Raw genomic sequence first — 17,918 nt, 5'->3', positions numbered from 1 at the left:
ATCGAAGAAGACAAATATATATGTATATATATATTTTTTTTAAACAAATCAAGTCATATCTATCACTGAAAATTTACGCGTGTGTATTGTATCAATTAACACGTTAATTCCACGAGAACAACGTTAAATCTGATAGCTTGCGATCATTGCCTAGAGAATTATGGGATTACGACTTGCAGCAGGTGAGTGCTAAAGCGATCATCTATAGGCACCATTTATTGGTCGGTCAATCGACTGATTAAAGGGAGTAATGCATTAAGGGTCTACGTTCACGAGGCTCTTTCTTCGTTACGTCGTTGTATAAAGCGTTACAAACGATTTTAAAGCAGAAAATATCAATGGCGAAAACTACCGATCTCTTTCGTACGTAGAATCATGCAAAACCAAAATTATTTTTAACGAAAACATATACAATTTTAATCGGGAAAGATCTTCTAAATAATCCTTTTTTTTTCGAACAGTTTCTACGCGTACGATACAGGTATACATATTTTAGCAAAGTTCACAAAATTGTCTCGTGAAATTATCAAACCGAATCGTTTCGTCCTGTCACAGAATTCTCAAAAAGAAACTTTACCGCAAACTTTCCAACTCCCTTTTCCAACCCGGATTTTCCATTTCTCGCGAATGTCAACATTTCTTCCATCACAGTGCATATATATCTTGTCATTTTTCCTTCGAAAATCGATGCTGAATATCGTTCGAAAGGTATAAACTGATCACTGTAATCTAAATAGAAATCTTATCGAAGTGGCAAGAAAATTTAAAAGGAAAAAGACGGGGGGAAAACATTTCCGAAGTATAGATATAATTGAAAAAAGAAGTTGAAAAAAACAAACAAACAAACAAATAAGTAAATAAAAGACGAAAATAAAAGTCGACGTTCTCTCGCATTTTCCTTCACGTGCGTTCAAAATAATAATCGAAAGAGATCGACTAGGACGTATCCGTAATCGGCGTATCGCGGGCAAAACTTTCACCGCACACATTTAAACGAGTTACGTCGTCGCGCGGCGTAAACACGAGGGCGTTCCAAAAACTCGCAACTAGGTTAACCATGACTGCCACCCTCTTTCTCTCCCTGTCTGTCTCTTTCTTTTTCCGTCTGTCTATCGGGATGCGCGGGACGATAATAAATCCATGAAGGATTCGAGCGAGATTGTAAGAACAAAGTCTTTAGATATTTTTCAAGAATAAGGAATACTTTGATTTAAAAAAAAAAAAAAGAAAAGAAGAAAATAAAATGAGAAGAAGAAGAAGAAGAAGAAGAAGAAACCCTAATAAAGAGAGAAAGAGAGTGGTTGGAGTGGAAAGAATAGAAAAAAAAAAGAAATAAAAAATAAAAAGGGGGTAAAAATAAATACGAAAGACCAGGTTACTCACTTGTAGATACGCTGTGTGATGTCCATTACGACGACGACGACGACGACGACGACGACGACGACGACGACGACGACGGCGACGACGACGACGACGACGACGACGGCGACGACGACGACGGCGACGACGACGACGGCGACGACGACGACGGCGACGACGACGACGACGACGACGACGACGACGACGACGACGACGACGACGACGACGACGACGACGACGTTGTCGACGTGGTGGGCGATAACAGCGGGAAGAAGAGCCCGAACGACGAGATGGACGTATCAACGCGTGAGAATAAAACGCGTCGGGATTATAACCTTAAATTCCACCGTGTAGAAGGGTGTACTGCGTGGAGCTGTGCTGCCTCCTGCCGCGGCAACGAGCTTCCAACGGTGGCAGCTGGAGGTGGTGGTGGTAGTGATGGAGATGATAATAGTAATGGTGGTGGTGGTGGTAATTGTAGTAGTAGTAGTAGTAGTAGTAGTAGTGGGAGAGCATCGACACGCGCGCGTGTGTCACGCGATAAAGAAGAATAAGAATAAGAGGAATAAAGTATCAAATAAAAATCAAATATGAAAACGCGACACGATTGATTTTAGGCAATGCGTTGTTTCCGTTAATACTACTAGAACTTCTGTCTCTCCTTCCGTTGTCGTCTATGCTCGAGCGTTGACTCAAAATGAAATGACACCTTCTCGAGGGTTGCTGCGGCGATTCTTGCGACGGCTGTTGCAGTGGAGGAAGAAAATCTAGAAGAATTGTAGGAGGAAGCGGCAGCAAAGAAGAAGACGAAGAAGAAGAAGAAGCGCGCTCGTTCGTGGCGTCGAGACGACTGTCGAGTGTCGCACCGTGCACAGTGCGAAGGGGTGGCTTTTTCGCGACGACGACGACGACGACGCGTTCTCGAGTGTGGCGCGAGCGACGAACGTGCACGAAGCGCGATGATACGCGACGACATCGACAACGAGAACTGTCCGGCACTACTACCCCTGTTTTTCTTTCCTTTTCTCTCTTTTGATCTCCTCCAAACGATATATACTACATATATATATATATATAGATATATGTATGTATATATGTCTGTATGTAGGTGTAACAAATTCGTATTTTTAACGAGGACGATGAGAAGCGGCTTCGACGTAAACGAAGGCTACGACGATGACAACGACAACGACAACGACTACGACGATGACGATAAAAATAGAAGAAACGAACACGTCGTCTCGCCGAGGACGAGACGAGGAGTAACGTGCGAGCGAGCGAGCGAGCAAGCAAGGAGAGGCACGAAGCCTCGAAAACGTCCTGCTCCTGCTGCTACTATTGCTGCTGCTGCTGCCGCTGCTGCTGCCGCTGCTGCTGCTGCTGCCGCTGCCGCTGCTGCTGCCGCTGCTGCTGCTGCCGCCTTCCACCACCGACACCGCCCTCGCGATCTGGCGCTTCCACGCACCTCGGGCGCGGCAGAAACGCGCCGACGCGACGCCGCCTCGCGAATACGCAAGCGTCCCGGCCAAAACACGCCGAACACCCCCGTTTTCTCTTCCCTATTTACCCTCCACCCCGTCCCTCCCTGGCCCATTTCGAAATTACCGCGCTATTCGACAGAGAGCGCCACGTTCGCCGACTCGCCCACTCTCCCGCCTCTTTTTTTCAATTTCGAAAAGAAATTTCGAAAGGAATTATGAAGTATTCAAAAATCAAAGAAATGAATCTCGCGTTTAGACGGACTGAATTACTCGTTTCTATCGTTCGTTTCATAAACGTCAATGTTTCACGAGTAAATCCTCGGCTCTGGGGGAAATCAAAGATTTAATTGAAACGCGTTCTGTTTGTTTGAAGTTATTGTTTCGTATTGATATTCGTCATGGGTCTCGTATCCCACGGGGGATTTAAGACGACAGACAAGCTTTGACTTATGGAATTCGCGACAGATTAAAGATCGTGAAGAGTACGGCGAAAGAATCGACACGAAGTGATGAAGAAAATTTTATCTGAAAAGCCAATACTTCGAACGCGAGATAAATTTTGTAAACTTCCGGCGATCGCAAAGGAGTATATTGTTTGAATCGATCTCTCGATTTTAAGTCCCATCGACTTTGCTAGATATAAAAGGAAACAAGATATTTCTTTCTAATAATTTTCATCCTGAATTATAATATTCAGATGATCTATATGTTTCCTTCATTAGGCAACTTTAATGTAAATCGAAATACGAAAGAAGTCTTTCAATTTGGAACTTTGTCATTTTTTAAGAAACGAGGAGTACAGATCCGTCTAAAAAATGTCCGTCTTATATTGGCCGATCGAAGGAGGATCATCGCAAGAAGATCATCTTAGCAAGAAGGAGCCGAAACCTTTTTGTTTGTTTTGCAAAGAATTCAACGTTCTTGAAGGAAAAAACGAGGCTAATTTTGTGACAGTTCGAGAGGGACCTTCTAGACAATGCAGATTCAATTAAAGTCTCCTGAGCGCGAAACTTTTCCAATCAAACCGGTACGTGCTCCGTGGCCTGTTCTTTTCTACCGACGAACCAAAGCAGAAGCGAAAGTCCTTCTGTCCACAAGACTTTTTTCCAATGAAATTTTCTTCCGAAGACCTAACGTGAAAGGATACGGATATATCCTAGGACAGCCGTCAGCTCAACAGCTTTCGACTTCGACTGATTTCCTCGAACTTCCCTTTTTAATACACTCTTGAGACTTAAGAAACTCTAATGAGCATTAATAATTAAAGGTTTTCACGTAACAAGACTTTTATTTAACATGAAATCAATTAGATTCCAAGAATAAAATTTCTCATTATCAAAGATATCGTCTAAAAAGATTAAAAATTACTTGCATTTTATTCGATTAAAATGAAAAATCAGAAATCGTGTGCCATAAAATGATCGATTTATCGCACAGTCTGATTCTTACGTAACTCTTATAAATTTTAAATTGTACGCGAGAAACCAAACGGCTTCTTCGCATTAGCTAAGAATTTTCATTGCTACTCACGATAATAATCTCGTCTTATTTAATCATCATTTTTCAAAACGGTTACTTGCCATAATACCCTTAATACAATCGACAGATGATAACCAGAAGTGAAAATGGAAATAATAACGTTTTATCGTTTAAAAATGCTTGCCGCAATGCCGAGCGTAATTTCGATGATAAATACTGTAAATACGTACATGGAGGTTGCGTTCTGACTGTTGTGGTTGCTAGAGTAACGACAAGCGATAGATCAAACCGTTTTCACCGTTAAAAACGTTTCTCAGCAACCACTCCACTTGGTGAAGTTTATGGTGCTCGTATAAAACGTTTGTTATATCGAAATCGATCAGTATATAATATACATCACAAAAATGTTTATCTTATTTCGGATATCTCGAAATTCGTCAAAGTAAGTAGAACCATTCGTATCGGAATCGATTCGATTAGTCATACGATCGATGTAATTCAATATTGTATGTATGTACATAAATTAATCTCGTACATACGTACGCGCGTTACATACACACCCTCGCACACAAAGATATAAATTTCTTCGTGAAATAGTAGAAATCACGGATTAAACGTCGCACATTAAAATGAAAGGTCTCGTTACTCGTTGCTCGGGAAACGTAAAGGAACTTTTGAAATACTGCGGCGAACTATACATAGAGATATACGATAAAAATAATAGATAAACGGCAGAGTAGCAAAAATCGAAACGAGACGGCTTTCTCACGAAGTACACAGAGCTATGATAAATTGGCTCGTTCGTTGAATTTAAACTGATATGTAGGATGTATGTGTACATGGTGCCAGTTATATTCAACATGCTCGCGCGAGCGAGATCAAACGAATAAAATTTTGTTGAAATGTTAGGGCCGCGCATGTACTAATATTTCATCTATTAATTTTACGAGCTTTCTGGGACACATCAAGATCAAAATGTATTTCACTAATGATCGGCATCGATCGACTTGTTGAATTTCTTTAAATTAAGAGAAAGAAAGAAAACAAGAAAAAGAGAAAGAGAGAAAGAAGGAAAGAAAAAGAGAGAGATCGATTAATTGGACGGTACTCGATGGCCGAGAAGAAAGTAAATAATTTATCCGAACTTTCTTCTTCGAAAGTGGCTGCTCTTTCGATGATATTCGAAGACTGCACGAATGCACTCGTTATTTATCGAGAAACTCTTAAACGGATTTTTAAGCGATCGAAGAACACGACCGTTCCTTATGTTCTTTACGAACTCCAGTATGTTCCTAAATGAAATAAAAATAATATCGCATAATGATATTTTTTACAAGACGACATCAAACCTTTTCTTTTTAATTTTCCTTTATAGAAACTTGGAAACAACGGACAAGCAAGTACTTAACGAGGATATGACAAAAATGGTAAAGGATATGCAGGAACAAGCTACGTACAACAAACTACAAAACGATAGGTTTAAACGATAATATAAATTTTAATTCTTTTGTTCTCGTCTGAACTCGTTGACAAAAATTTTCTTTTTGTACGATTTCGTTCGTTTCTTTTTTTTTTTTTTGGATACTTCTGGATAGCCTATACGTAAAAGGAATTATGGAGAAATTGAAGGAAGAAATACGCGAACGTGGTAGTTTCGATGTGTTGACCAAAGAAATTGAAAGAATTGTGACTCGGAGAAAAGAAGAAGAGGCTTTATTCGAGGAATGCACGACGATGAAGAAAACTGCGATGGAGCTTCGACAAACTCTCGCCAACGAAAAAATGAGCAATGAAGCGGAGAGAACCCGTCTAAGGAATATACTGCTCGACTTAAAGGTATTATGTCAGAACAAAGAAAAAGTTCTTTCGTACGATATTCTCCCCTTGAAACTCATCTTTTCTTTCCAATGCTTGTTAGAATGAAAATGAGAAACTGAAAATAGTCAGCGACATTGAACACAAGTATTCGTGTAAGTGGAATGAAGCTAAGTGCCAACAAAATTCTATCAGGTGTAAGGAAGAGTGGAGAAGATTGAAAAAAACGCTCGATGATCTTCACGAGCGTGAAAAAATTGAAGAAATTGTATCTACCGAATTGATTACGTTTCTTACTCAAGATATCGCAGTGAGTATGAAAGTTCTTTCGAACATTTTTAGACGCCATATGTTATATATATTATATCGTACGTATGTACAAGCTCTCACCGAGTTAAATGGCCGTAATTGAAATATGAATTTAAGATCTCAAAATAAGTAAAATTTTCCTCTGGAAATATGCCCGAAAATGCTTCGTTCAAGAGATATTGATATTTTAAAGTTTATGAATGAATAATGTAATGTTTCTTTCTTTTTCTTTTCTTTTTTTGGAAAAGAAGAAGGCTTGATGCTCATCGAATTTAGTCCCCACTAAATATATTTTTTTATGAGATGCTTTGAATCAAAAAGCGTACAAAGTGCTTGGTAATAACCTTCAATCATTAAAACAGAGAATGGTGTAATTTTATCCTGAACATTTTTTTCATAAAATTAAAAATAGTTATTAATAATAGTTATTGACTCATCCTATATAATGGCAAGAAATATATATAGTATACTAAAAAATCTTATATCTATATACATAGGTAGTTTTTAAATTAAATATTATATTATATATGTACATACATATATGTATTATAAATATAATAATACGCAGGACGAAAACGTTCAAATAAAAATACCCAAATGTCTCAATTCGCTTGTATGTGCATGATAGTACTCCGTAAAAAGTAATAGTTTTGAATACATATCATTGATACATGATGTTCCCATTTAAGTGCTCGACCCTATGTGTATATATATATAGATAAATAAAGTACACTTTTACAAAATTACAGAGTATCGAAAGAAAGATCGAAGAATGGCAAAGACGGTACGATCGAGAGAAGAAAATGTACGAGAAGGAAATCTGTGAAGTGAACATAGAGATAGAAACTCGACAAAAAGACTTAGCTGAACTTTCACAAGAGGTAATGTTTTCGTTCTAAACATAGAAAAGAAAGAGGCTACCTTATTCCCGACAAAGACCTCAAATACAAAGAAAAATAGAAAAATAGTTCAACTGCACATGACCACACGATGTCCCGTTGATTCCTATGGGAACATTTTGCATATGTAATACTTTCGGCGAAAGATCGAAACGAACGAGTATTGTATTTCGAAAAAGATGATCGACATACGTATATTATAAAGATTATCGATCATTGTAAAAAATCAAACTCGACGTCGCGTTACTCGGTATATCGCAGAAATTCTGCTTATAGAAGAATCGATAAACTCGGCTGGAAAACTCGTTCGTGACTATTTCGAATCGAGCGGTATCCATAATTTTACGTTTAAGATCTAAGAAACACGCTTAAAACTCGCTTTCACGAAGCTTTACGATTAACTCTTACGGTTTTTTATCGTCATTCTTACGCGGTAAATTTCAAAACGCGAGACACGTATATCTATTTATAATACATACAAACATAAACACGCGTATTTACATAATATATAGGAACGTATAACTAATTATAAGATTATACTAAATTCTACGTACTTCACTGTCGACTTAGAGTCAAAGGAAATTTCACCGCGAAAACGGCTACAGGCCTTGTTCCGAATCCAAACAATCTATACACGGGAGTACGAGCAAGAGAGCTTAAGCACTTGCGGCATAATCGAATTCAAGACAACGTATTCTCAATATGAACGAGTCATGTGTTGCATAATATTGTTATTAAAGTAACGATACATCTGAAATAATTAACGAAGAAATTCATAAAGACGAAAATAAGGGAAATTTACTTTTACGTAGTAACGTACGCGCATATTATCACTCATACGTTCACAAATAATTGTGACAGATGGTACGAAAAAAAGAAAGAAAGAGAAAGAAAAAAGAAACGGAAAAAAAGAACGAGTACCAACTCCAATATTCTCACTGGTCTCTAACGAGAGCTTAACGTCCCGATTAGTAATTACCCAGTGATACGAAAAAACACTGAAATTCGTCCTATTAATTTTCCATTACAGTATAACGAAAAGCAAAAATTTATAGACACTTACCTCGCCGAAAAGGAAGCATTGAAGAAACAGAAGGAACACGAACAGCATGTGCGAGGATGTGCCATCAGGATCCAAGCTTTCTGGCGTGGTGTTATGGTACGCCGGAAGTTGGGTCCGTATCGACCTGAAGAGAAAAAAAAGAAACGTCAACTTAAGTCGAAGAAATAACTCTCTTTCGATTGGTTGAACTCTTGAGTGCTGAGTACTAACGATTAGAGAGGACAGAATTTACTTAACGCTACCTCCTTTTGTTTGTACTTGGAAAGGTAAGGAAGTTTCTTTGAGTCTCAACGTACGTTGACCAAACTAAATTTCGAGAAGACAAACCTTTCGAATGGCAAATAAATTATTTCATATTCCAGTTAAATCTATTGGAAATTCATTAAAACGATTGTATTTCTGTCGGATTTCTAAAACAATTGATTCCGTTGATATTTTGTTGACATAATGACGATAATGATTCACGATAAAATACATTAACGTAACAATTTCTGACATACAATACGTATGTATCTACAATATTTCGAGTTTAGAAATAAATTTTCATTTCATTCGCTAAATTATTTAAATGAGATGAAATTATCTTTGATTATACGAATTCACTTCATAAAACGGTATATTCGTTAAGCATATATTTCTATCGAAAGTTTTGCTCGAACTTCACGTTTTTATCTCTTTACGAATAAAAATAACGAAACCAACCGAAGCTTCGTATCTTTGGGAGGCGGTTCCTAAGATCCTCATATTTCTTTATTTTTCGCACGATGCAAATAGGGAATGGTCTTCGAGTCTCGAGTATTGTTCACGCAAGAATCTCATTTCCCGTGCAACACTTCCTGAATCCTGCAGCGGTCTCGACCGCATAGAACCTGTAATAGTCCGTGCGGCGACTGCGGCACGAAACTTCGTCTATATGTACGTGTAAATCTATAAATGTATACGTCTGCATATACAGAATATATATAGAATATGTATATATATATATATCGTAGCGTAGTTTGGAAGTACGTTAGCACGCTGCATAACGACCCTTAATTCCGATGTAAAAGTTATAAGGTTAATCCCCGAATGACGTATCGAAGTTTTAGTGCAACTATTTTTTTTCCCCTTTCTCTTTTTTTTTTCTTTTTATATTTGCCAACTTTTATTATTTTTCTCCGGATGATTTATACTTTAAAATACGATCCATTTTTTTAAATCTTCCAAAGCTCGAGGCACGAAAAATAGAATGAATGATCATCCGAAATGATGATTACTGATGGACGACGTATGTAAATCTCGAACGATGACGTTTAAGAGAGATGAAAGTACTCGTTACGTTCTCGTAGCAAAGAAAAGGATACACACATATACACACCTTGGTCATCGTCAACGACGGACGATGCATTTTCCTTCATGAGAAATTCACGAACCTTCTAACCTACTCCGTTTGAAAGCATGCAAGCTCACTCCCGTGACCGTGCGCGGCCAGGCACCTCCTTAGATTACGATATAAGGAATGGGTAACCCGATGTGGCGGTGCACGCACCCGATAGTAAACTCTGTATGCATAATACTTGCCTATGCTACCATTGCTCTATAGAGAGTTCAAAGGTCAGTTATTTTACACGTTCCCGAAACTTCGAATAATGGACACGTATCGAGTTTTACGAAGTTACCAAAATTTTATCTTTCCTTCTCAATAAATCGATCGAAAAATTTCAATGAAATTTATTACGAAATTTCTACTAGATTATTGAACGAACGATCTTTCGAGAAATACTTAAACATCTTTAACGAAAATAACGTTAATAGATTACAATTCGACGGTATATATAGGTTTCGTTATAAATAAGATTTTTTTTTCAATAAGTACTTTATTTTTTTTTTTTTCTATTATGTAATATTTATGGATCGTTTACATTGGTTAAACCGTTGCCCAATAAAATCCTTTTAACCGATATTTCCGTGAAATTTGTTTAATTCAACCGTGAGCCACAATCCATGATATTATCAATTGCGATAACGAGCCACCAACAGTAATCCATACGTATACCACATGGTTCTCTCTCTCCCCCTCTCTTACTGTTTCTCACATATTATATACATACAGAGTTAACCGCGTGTGTATACCTAGGTACCGAGATTCATTGTGTTGCACCTTGATACTCCGTTATCTCCACGATTCTGGGTCAACTACAGGGAGGGGAAAGCTAGTCATAGCGTTGGAAATGTGGTAGAAGGCAATGGATGCGATATAGTGGTTGTATGTGTGTGTATGTGTGTGTTGAGAGAGAGAGAGAGAGAGAGAGAGAGAGAGAGAGAAGAAGCAAAGGATACAAAAAAGAAAGAGAGAGAAAAATGGAGAGAAGGAGAAAATGAAAGAAAGAAAGAAACGAGAGATTTAGAAACAATAGCAGAGCTGGAGGAGAAAGTGACAAGGATAAAAAAACAATGGCGTATGCATGTTGAATATGTATATACACGTATATGATGTATGCATGAGATGAACACTATATAATGTATGCATGTGCTGATATACGTATATGTACGATATGTCCTGTAGATAAAAAAGGATAGACGGAACGAAGAGGAAGGAAAAAATATTGAAATTTCTCGTATTTTCATATATGTACAAATGTATATGTATATGTGTGTATGTTATGTATATTGTGTGTATATATATATATATACACACACACGCGAGGAATTTACCGGGTGGAATAGAAATGTACGAAGATTGGGTCGAGTACAATTGCTAAAATACTAGATGTTCGTGGATATGCGAATAATTAATGAGCAATCGATTCAACGGTTTCTACGAAGAACCTACAAATTTTTTCATTTATAGATTACAATCATTTGAAACTTGCCGCCCGTAAATCTTCGATCGCTTTGATCGTAAGTCGATAATTTTCTATACAATGTAATCTTACCTGTTAGATTAAATTATTCATCAGCGTTTACGGGATGAAAGAATAAACGATAATTCATTATGATGTTCGAAATAATCAGACGTCGCGACGTGACGTTTGATGCGTTTGATGCGAATTTGTTTTATAAATATCGTAACAACGTTGCGACCAATCATATGTCAGAGTTTAACATTTCGACCAATCGCGAACTTTGATTGACCTATCGATATCTCTCGCGATATATGCATACCTACATACATGAAATGAATTACATTGGATCGTAAATATTATCGAAATTTTGGAAATTCTCTTTATTCTCGACGATCTATAAAAAAAAAATCTATAAAGAAAATGATGTCAAACCTTTGACAGATTTTTTGTAGTATCAATTTGTGGACGATGGACGACTAACGGCGTACAAAAGATTTCTTTAAAAAATCTGTTTGTTATACGTTACGACACCTCATAGGAACTTTTAACAAAACCTTTGCAATACCTTATGAGCATATGGTATATGCGATGGATGGTGTTGCACGCGTCAAATAATACGAAATTGAAAGCTTTGGCAGTGATCCAAGAGAACACCGTTTTACACCGACATCTTGTAACATGGACTTAGTCCAATGAGATACGAGGCATGATGGTCACGTGATGTTAGCGCTAAAACGAACTAATTTACCTATCCTGTCGAACGTACAAATAGAAATTTTTTTTTGTCAAATTAACGAAAACGTAATAACTTCGTCGAAATCATATAAAAATGGTCAGTTTGCTTATATCTTAAAAATGAAAAAAGAATATCTTAGACATAAAATACCTTATATATGTATGATATTGCTCTGTTAATTGTATCTCTACGGAATTTCTCGTCGACATAATAGAACAAATAAACACGATGAAATGCATAAAGGTTCGCGGTCTCTTTAAAAGTGTAACCGACGAACTAACCTTACGTACATATCACGTACCTAGCTTTTTTCGAGAATAAATAATTTTCACGTGCACCGCTATGCGGCGCTGCGAAGCATTATTGTTATTGAACATATTTTTTGTTTAGATCGTTTATTATGTCGTAATAAACTAGTTTTATAAGCCAGAGTACAAATGTATTGCTGTAATCGATCGAATTTAAAAAATATCCTTTGATTCGTGCTCAAGGTTCATTGGAATATCGGATGAATTATGTCAGGAATGGCGCCAATGCGTCGCCATTTTTATAAAACTTTAGCCAGTCCGTAAATCGAGAAGGCTGTGGGGAGGAAGAATTCTGATAAAGGTCGCGTGCTCGACGGAAACTTGCACGAAAAACCAGCAAAACGCGTGAATAATGTGCTGGTCGTAAGTATAATTTCGTTCCGTGCTATCGCGAATCGATTTGGATAGTTTTTGGTCATGAAACGCAGGGCCTATGGCATGGGACTTCCGTTTAATGAACAGGAACAGGAAGTTCCTCGCGATCTGAGATGGCAAAATAAAAACATCCTGTATCGAAGGAAATTTCGAAAAATAAGCGTGCGATGCTTTTGTGATTTAGAAAAGGAATAAAGTGATCGGGATAGCGCGTTTCTTTCGAGTTGAGTTCCGTTTCAATTTTTACGACCTACTTTCAATTTCGGTGCCTCAAGGTCGAAGTACAATGACTGATACTTGGAAAATGGAACATTCGGAGCCGACCCTATTCATTCGGAAAAGTCGGTGGCACCGTTTAAATATTATGGATAATTTGATTTTAGTGTGCATCAGAGAGAGGGGAATTGAGTTCGATATACAAACATGCAAGCTGAGAGTATCTGTGCCAATGATATCGAGGGACTGGACGAAGACACTCTCATACCAGTAAGTTTTCTTTTCATATCAATTGTATTTATAATTGAATAGCTCAAACAAGTTACAAGTGCGAACTAGATTTGCTCAAGATAATGATTTCACCGAATATGACAAAACGATCTATGATGTATTTAAGTTGGATGTAAAATCCTTATGAGAAAATCAATGTTTATGAGAGTTCTCGAACGATATTTGCCAGGTTGAAATTTTATCTTGCGATGTCTCCCAACGTTCACGTTCTCAAGATGCCTTATCAATAGTAGAATTAGGAAAACAATTATTACTTAGTGCAAAAAATGGAGACACAGAGACTGTTCGTGAACTTATGTGTAGAGGAGCACCCTTCACGACAGACTGTGTATGTATCTATATAATCTGTATAATCAATCAACGAAGGTATTACCGTTCATTTACATAAAAATACTTTATTATTGCTGATGCTGTTTTCTAGCTTGGAACCAGTGCTTTGCATTTGGCAGCACAAAATAATCACACAGAAACTGCAGAAGTTTTACTCAGGGCAGGAATATCCAGAGATGCAAGAACCAAGGTGGACAGAACACCACTGCATATGGCCGCTTATGAAGGTCATCATCAGATGGCACAGTTATTGTTGAATTATGGAGCTGATGTTGATAGTAGAGATATGGTAAACAAAACATCAAAAATCAAAAATAGATATAATTCCTTGAAGTACAAATAATTTAACACGCTTCACAACATCTTTAGCTTAAGATGACTCCTTTACATTGGGCAGTAGAAAGAGAACATATAGAAGTGATGCATGTTTTATTGGAACATGGTGCAGATGCAAACGCAACTAGTAAATTTGATAAGACGCCGATTAGCCTAGCTTTGGAGCATGATAGACTTGACTTGGTGGACATACTCCAGCAAGAACGAGAAATTATAGGAATACAAGCCCAACAACAAAATCAAGCTACTTCTGCAGAACTAGAAGTGGCAACTCACAATTTAATTCAACTGGAAGCGGAAGCGGAAGCGGAAGCAGAAGCAGCAAATGAAGAACAAGAGAAACTGGAACTTGCGCAACAACAATCGCAATCAAAACGTAAAAATACTCAAGGTAAAGTGATAAATTATTAAGGAAACTTGTTATTGACAGAGTATTCTTTTTTCTAATAAAACTCTTTCGATTTTAGGCAATAAAAAACCGAGAATGATTCTTCAACAAATTCATGTACCACCATCTACTGAAATGGAACCAGAAAAAGAAATGAAGGATGCAGAAGAAATTATTAATACGAATAATGTTAACGCTAATAAAAAACGTAAAGATGTAACAACAATGAGTGGAGTCAACAAACAATTCAGGTTATTAGAAGCACATGGAATTACAATGATACCGATGGATGATGATGCATCCATTGTGGAGAATGCAATGGAAAGTGGAAGAACTGTTGTTCTTACAGGTATGCTTGTTTTCGAATAAACAGAATTCCATTGAAGAATAAAATATTAATCGTTGTATAATAACAATGAAACGAAATTGTTTCTTATTCTTAGAGGCTGGTAAACTTGCCTTAAATTTGACAAGAGGCTCTCCGTTAAGTATGAAACGTCTTCAAGTAACTTCAAGAAGAGGAACTCCAAGAAAAGTGATAGCTATACGAGCAGATCAGATTTTAAATCAAAATGCACCTAGCCTTACATCCCGTGGCCCGAACATATTAAAAAGATCTTCCGTAGATAATAAAGCTGGAAAATTATTTATTTCTTCTCTTTCTACTAATATGACTGTTCCAACTTTAACGCAATCTCAATATACAACAGCGTCAGAAGTAAATAATTCGATATCTTATATCTACACTTATGGATTCAAATGCATATCTAACTTATTTGTTTTACAACAATTTTTTAGAACAAAATAGTCACTTCATCTTCCAAGATAACAGAACCAATCATTTTACAACTGGATGATGATATAGAAGAAGTTATAGAAGAAGATAATACAGATAATAATGAGCCAGTAATGGATATAGCAGTGCTTAATAGACAGTTAGCAGAAGCTCGAAGACAAGCCGCCGAATATCGCAAGCAATTGCAAAAAAAAGAGGAAGAAGCTGAAATATACAAACAGCAACTTAAAAACATCACATCTCAAAGAAAATCCAAATAATTTTAAATAAGTAAATTCTCTCCGCATGGTTTCATCTTACAATAAGCGCAAGCATTTTCTTTTTTTATTACAAACTTAATCGACGAATTTTGTAGTATTGCTCAATTTTTTTTATATACGAGTGAACTTGCATAAACAACTGATAACTTATGCGAATCATACTATCTACTCACATATTATCTCTTATATACATCATTCAATACATAAACTTATATTAATTTAATATGTGCATACTTTTATAAAGGTGCATTTAAAGTAATTAATGATGAAGCTAGATTGAAAATGAAAATAATTTCTGTAAAAAGAACTTACATACACAATTGACATAAAAGTGCTTTCTACATAATGTCTCCTAAATGTAATAAAAAAAAAATCCTAATCTTTTGGATATAGTAAAAAATATCAATTTGCTATATTTTCCTATATATTTGCCTTAGTACATAGAGTACGAGATAAAATATTTATTTATTCTTTGTCTATATTATACAATAATAATCATTTATAAATAGCATTCATTAATGTATTCTGCAGCATATGTAAGTATACGCATACAATTATACAAACGATACAAATGCATTCGGCATGAATTATAAGTTTGATATAATAAATGTACACAGATGCATAGCAGGGTACTTGTAAATTTAACGTAGTCATCTATTAAAGATGTTTCTTTAAATTTTTACCATTTTACATTAAGAGTACAAAATGTAGAAAGCAAATGATTCAAGATTTTTCATGAATGTAACATAAAAGATGTGTTTACGAAATAAATTTATATTACAAAGAGACACACTATCACTTGACATATTACACTAATTTAACAAAAATAGTTGCATTTCAAATATTTTCATAGCGACGTTCATATATTTGTACTAAAAGTGAATTGTGCTCGTTGTTATGAAAGTATATAACAACAAATGAAAATTTGGATACTTAAATAGAAGGATTGGTGCTAACATAAAATGAAAATTGCAAATATAAAAGTGCTAATATAAAATGGAATGTGTTTTTGCGTTTATAAGATATCAAATATCTTTATCAAATTCTATACGAAATAGAATATTTTACTCAGTATACATACAAACAAAGAAAACCTCAATAACGACGGTACGAAACATTAGGGAATGCAATAATGCAGATATAAGAAATAAAAATTTTTTCAAATAATGTATATTGTAAATACGACTTTATATACATACATACATCAATAAAAAATGTTATTTACGGCTCGTTATCATTACTCATCAAAAAAAGTATGTGTCAAATGGAGAAAAAGAAAAAGAAACAAAAAGATCAACCAAACTCATTTCCATACAATTTAAATTTTTAAATTTAAATTCTCTCGATGGCAGCACCGTTCCATTCGTTGCTTTTAAATGTAAATGATAAACTACCCCTGCTTTAAAAGTTTAAACATTAATAGCCCGCTTATAGATTTTTTCGAAAAATAACGATTGTGTAGTAAAAAACAAGAAATTCGTTCGTTTACAAGACACGCAATTGTTTTCGTTCTAACGTATTTCTCTTTCTCTCTCCCCCCCCCTCTCTCTCTCTCTCTCTCTCTCTCTCTCTGTTATCGAGTCTTCTTAATGACACATATATAGACAACTCTATGCGTAGCAGCGATCGATCGGCGTAGTAGCACAATCTCTGAGCGCTACGGGACGTCCAAGCATTCGTAAAGCCTTGTCGCTCGATACAGCAGCGCCATACTTGTCGAACGAATGCTTGTGTAACAAACACATAAATAATATATTTGATACTTTGCAATATTACAAAGAAGAATGATTTTTAAATATGAAATCTTAAATAATATTAAAAAAAAATATTCTATTGAGAAAACAAATGAAAAACTTTTAATCGAATTCGACGGCTCTATAGTTTCATAATCGTCCGCCAATCGATCCGGAATCGTGCGCTCGCAACACCTTTCCCTCTTCCTCTACTCCGAAAAAAGCCGCCCGCCACTCGACGCCTCCCCCTCCAGAACTTATATCCAACTAACAATAAGCAGACTACGTCATTGAAGCGAGGCGTCGTTACTGGAGAACCTTGAAAATTTTCTACCTAATACCACTTGCTTTTCTTCCGCGTGTAACTTTTCGCACCCACCTTTCTTTTTTTTCTATCTCTCTCTCTCCCTCCCTTCCTTTCTCTCTCTCTATCTCTCTCACTCTTTCAATCTATCTCTCTTTCTATTTTCTGTTTCTCTTGTCCTATCCATGGAAACACCTATACATATCAATCTTTTGATCTTTCGATGACGCTTGAAAAGAGAGAAATAGAGAGAGAGAGAGAGAGAACGAGTAGGAGAATGGGAGTGACGTGGAAGGGGAAAGAGAGAAAGAGAGAGAGAGAGAGAATAGATAGCAGAGGTACGCGCATAAGAGAGAAAAGGGCGTAACGCGTGTCCGTCGTTGCAATAAGGTTGTTATATATGTACGTATGTACGTATGTATGTATAGTATGTATATACGTATGTAGAAGCAAGTGGCGGGGCAAGGGGATTCAGTGCTGCCTATCGTAAAACGCGGCAAAAACGAAAGCTAGAGATAGAAGTTGAGCACCGTTTGCGCGAGGCTCTAGAAAATTCGTTCGCTCGTATGTGAGAGCTAATAGAGATGAAAATGCGAAACAAGATTCTGTTGAACT

At 36.5% G+C, this 17,918-nt stretch overlaps 3 protein-coding genes across 11 annotated transcripts in view; 2 read left to right on the top strand and 1 right to left on the bottom strand.

Moving 5' to 3' along the window:
- The window catches only part of LOC127063178 (acetylcholine receptor subunit alpha-like), a 93,821-nt gene extending 85,293 nt beyond the window's left edge, over positions 1 to 8,528 (bottom strand). Inside the window, exon 1 of one of the 4 annotated variants that reach the window (XM_050992567.1) lies at positions 8,406 to 8,528. The gene's annotated coding sequence lies outside the window, so the exon portion shown is untranslated. Of the gene's footprint in view, positions 1 to 1,383; positions 2,790 to 8,405 lie in introns of those variants that run through there. The other 3 variants (XM_050992573.1, XM_050992570.1, XM_050992566.1) reach the window with 3 other exon arrangements.
- Positions 1 to 9,943, top strand: part of LOC127063183 (dynein regulatory complex protein 9) — a 72,157-nt gene extending 62,214 nt beyond the window's left edge. For 2 of the 5 annotated variants that reach the window (XM_050992585.1, XM_050992582.1), the window contains 6 exons: positions 5,695 to 5,796; positions 5,915 to 6,155; positions 6,238 to 6,444; positions 7,193 to 7,324; positions 8,373 to 8,671; positions 9,180 to 9,943. In XM_050992585.1, coding sequence (XP_050848542.1) covers positions 5,735 to 5,796; positions 5,915 to 6,155; positions 6,238 to 6,444; positions 7,193 to 7,324; positions 8,373 to 8,573 — 843 coding nt within the window. In that variant the 5' untranslated portion in view covers positions 5,695 to 5,734 and the 3' untranslated portion in view covers positions 8,574 to 8,671; positions 9,180 to 9,943. Of the gene's footprint in view, positions 1 to 2,958; positions 5,604 to 5,694; positions 5,797 to 5,914; positions 6,156 to 6,237; positions 6,445 to 7,192; positions 7,325 to 8,372; positions 8,672 to 9,179 lie in introns of those variants that run through there. The other 3 variants (XM_050992581.1, XM_050992584.1, XM_050992583.1) reach the window with 3 other exon arrangements.
- A 2,368-nt stretch (positions 9,944 to 12,311) lies between these two features.
- LOC127063179 (GA-binding protein subunit beta-1) lies at positions 12,312 to 16,490 on the top strand. 2 transcript variants are annotated; one of them, XM_050992574.1, is made up of 8 exons: positions 12,312 to 12,637; positions 13,033 to 13,135; positions 13,326 to 13,484; positions 13,578 to 13,775; positions 13,856 to 14,213; positions 14,290 to 14,559; positions 14,654 to 14,928; positions 15,009 to 16,490. In XM_050992574.1, exons 2-8 carry the CDS (start codon positions 13,073 to 13,075, stop codon positions 15,264 to 15,266), a joined length of 1,581 nt encoding a protein of 526 aa, XP_050848531.1. In that variant the 5' UTR covers positions 12,312 to 12,637; positions 13,033 to 13,072; the 3' UTR covers positions 15,267 to 16,490. The 2 variants fall into 2 exon arrangements, with proteins under 2 accessions (XP_050848531.1, XP_050848532.1); XM_050992575.1 differs by having other exon boundaries at positions 12,312 to 13,135.
- Positions 16,491 to 17,918: the final 1,428 nt, after the last annotated feature.

This window comes from Vespula vulgaris, chromosome 4 (assembly GCF_905475345.1).
Source record: "Vespula vulgaris chromosome 4, iyVesVulg1.1, whole genome shotgun sequence".
Classification (NCBI taxonomy): domain Eukaryota; kingdom Metazoa; phylum Arthropoda; class Insecta; order Hymenoptera; family Vespidae; genus Vespula; species Vespula vulgaris.
The sequence above is the reverse complement of the archived record's forward strand: the minus strand, read 5'-3'. Positions and strand labels throughout refer to the sequence as shown.

Coding starts and splice junctions, on each gene's coding strand:
- LOC127063179 (XM_050992574.1), top strand. CDS start 13,073: ATGCAAGCTGAGAGTATCTGTGCCAATGATATCGAGGGACTGGACGAA. Junction 13,776..13,855: donor ATGTTGATAGTAGAGATATG/GTAAACAAAACA, acceptor CAACATCTTTAG/CTTAAGATGACTCCTTTACA. Junction 14,214..14,289: donor AAAACGTAAAAATACTCAAG/GTAAAGTGATAA, acceptor TTTCGATTTTAG/GCAATAAAAAACCGAGAATG.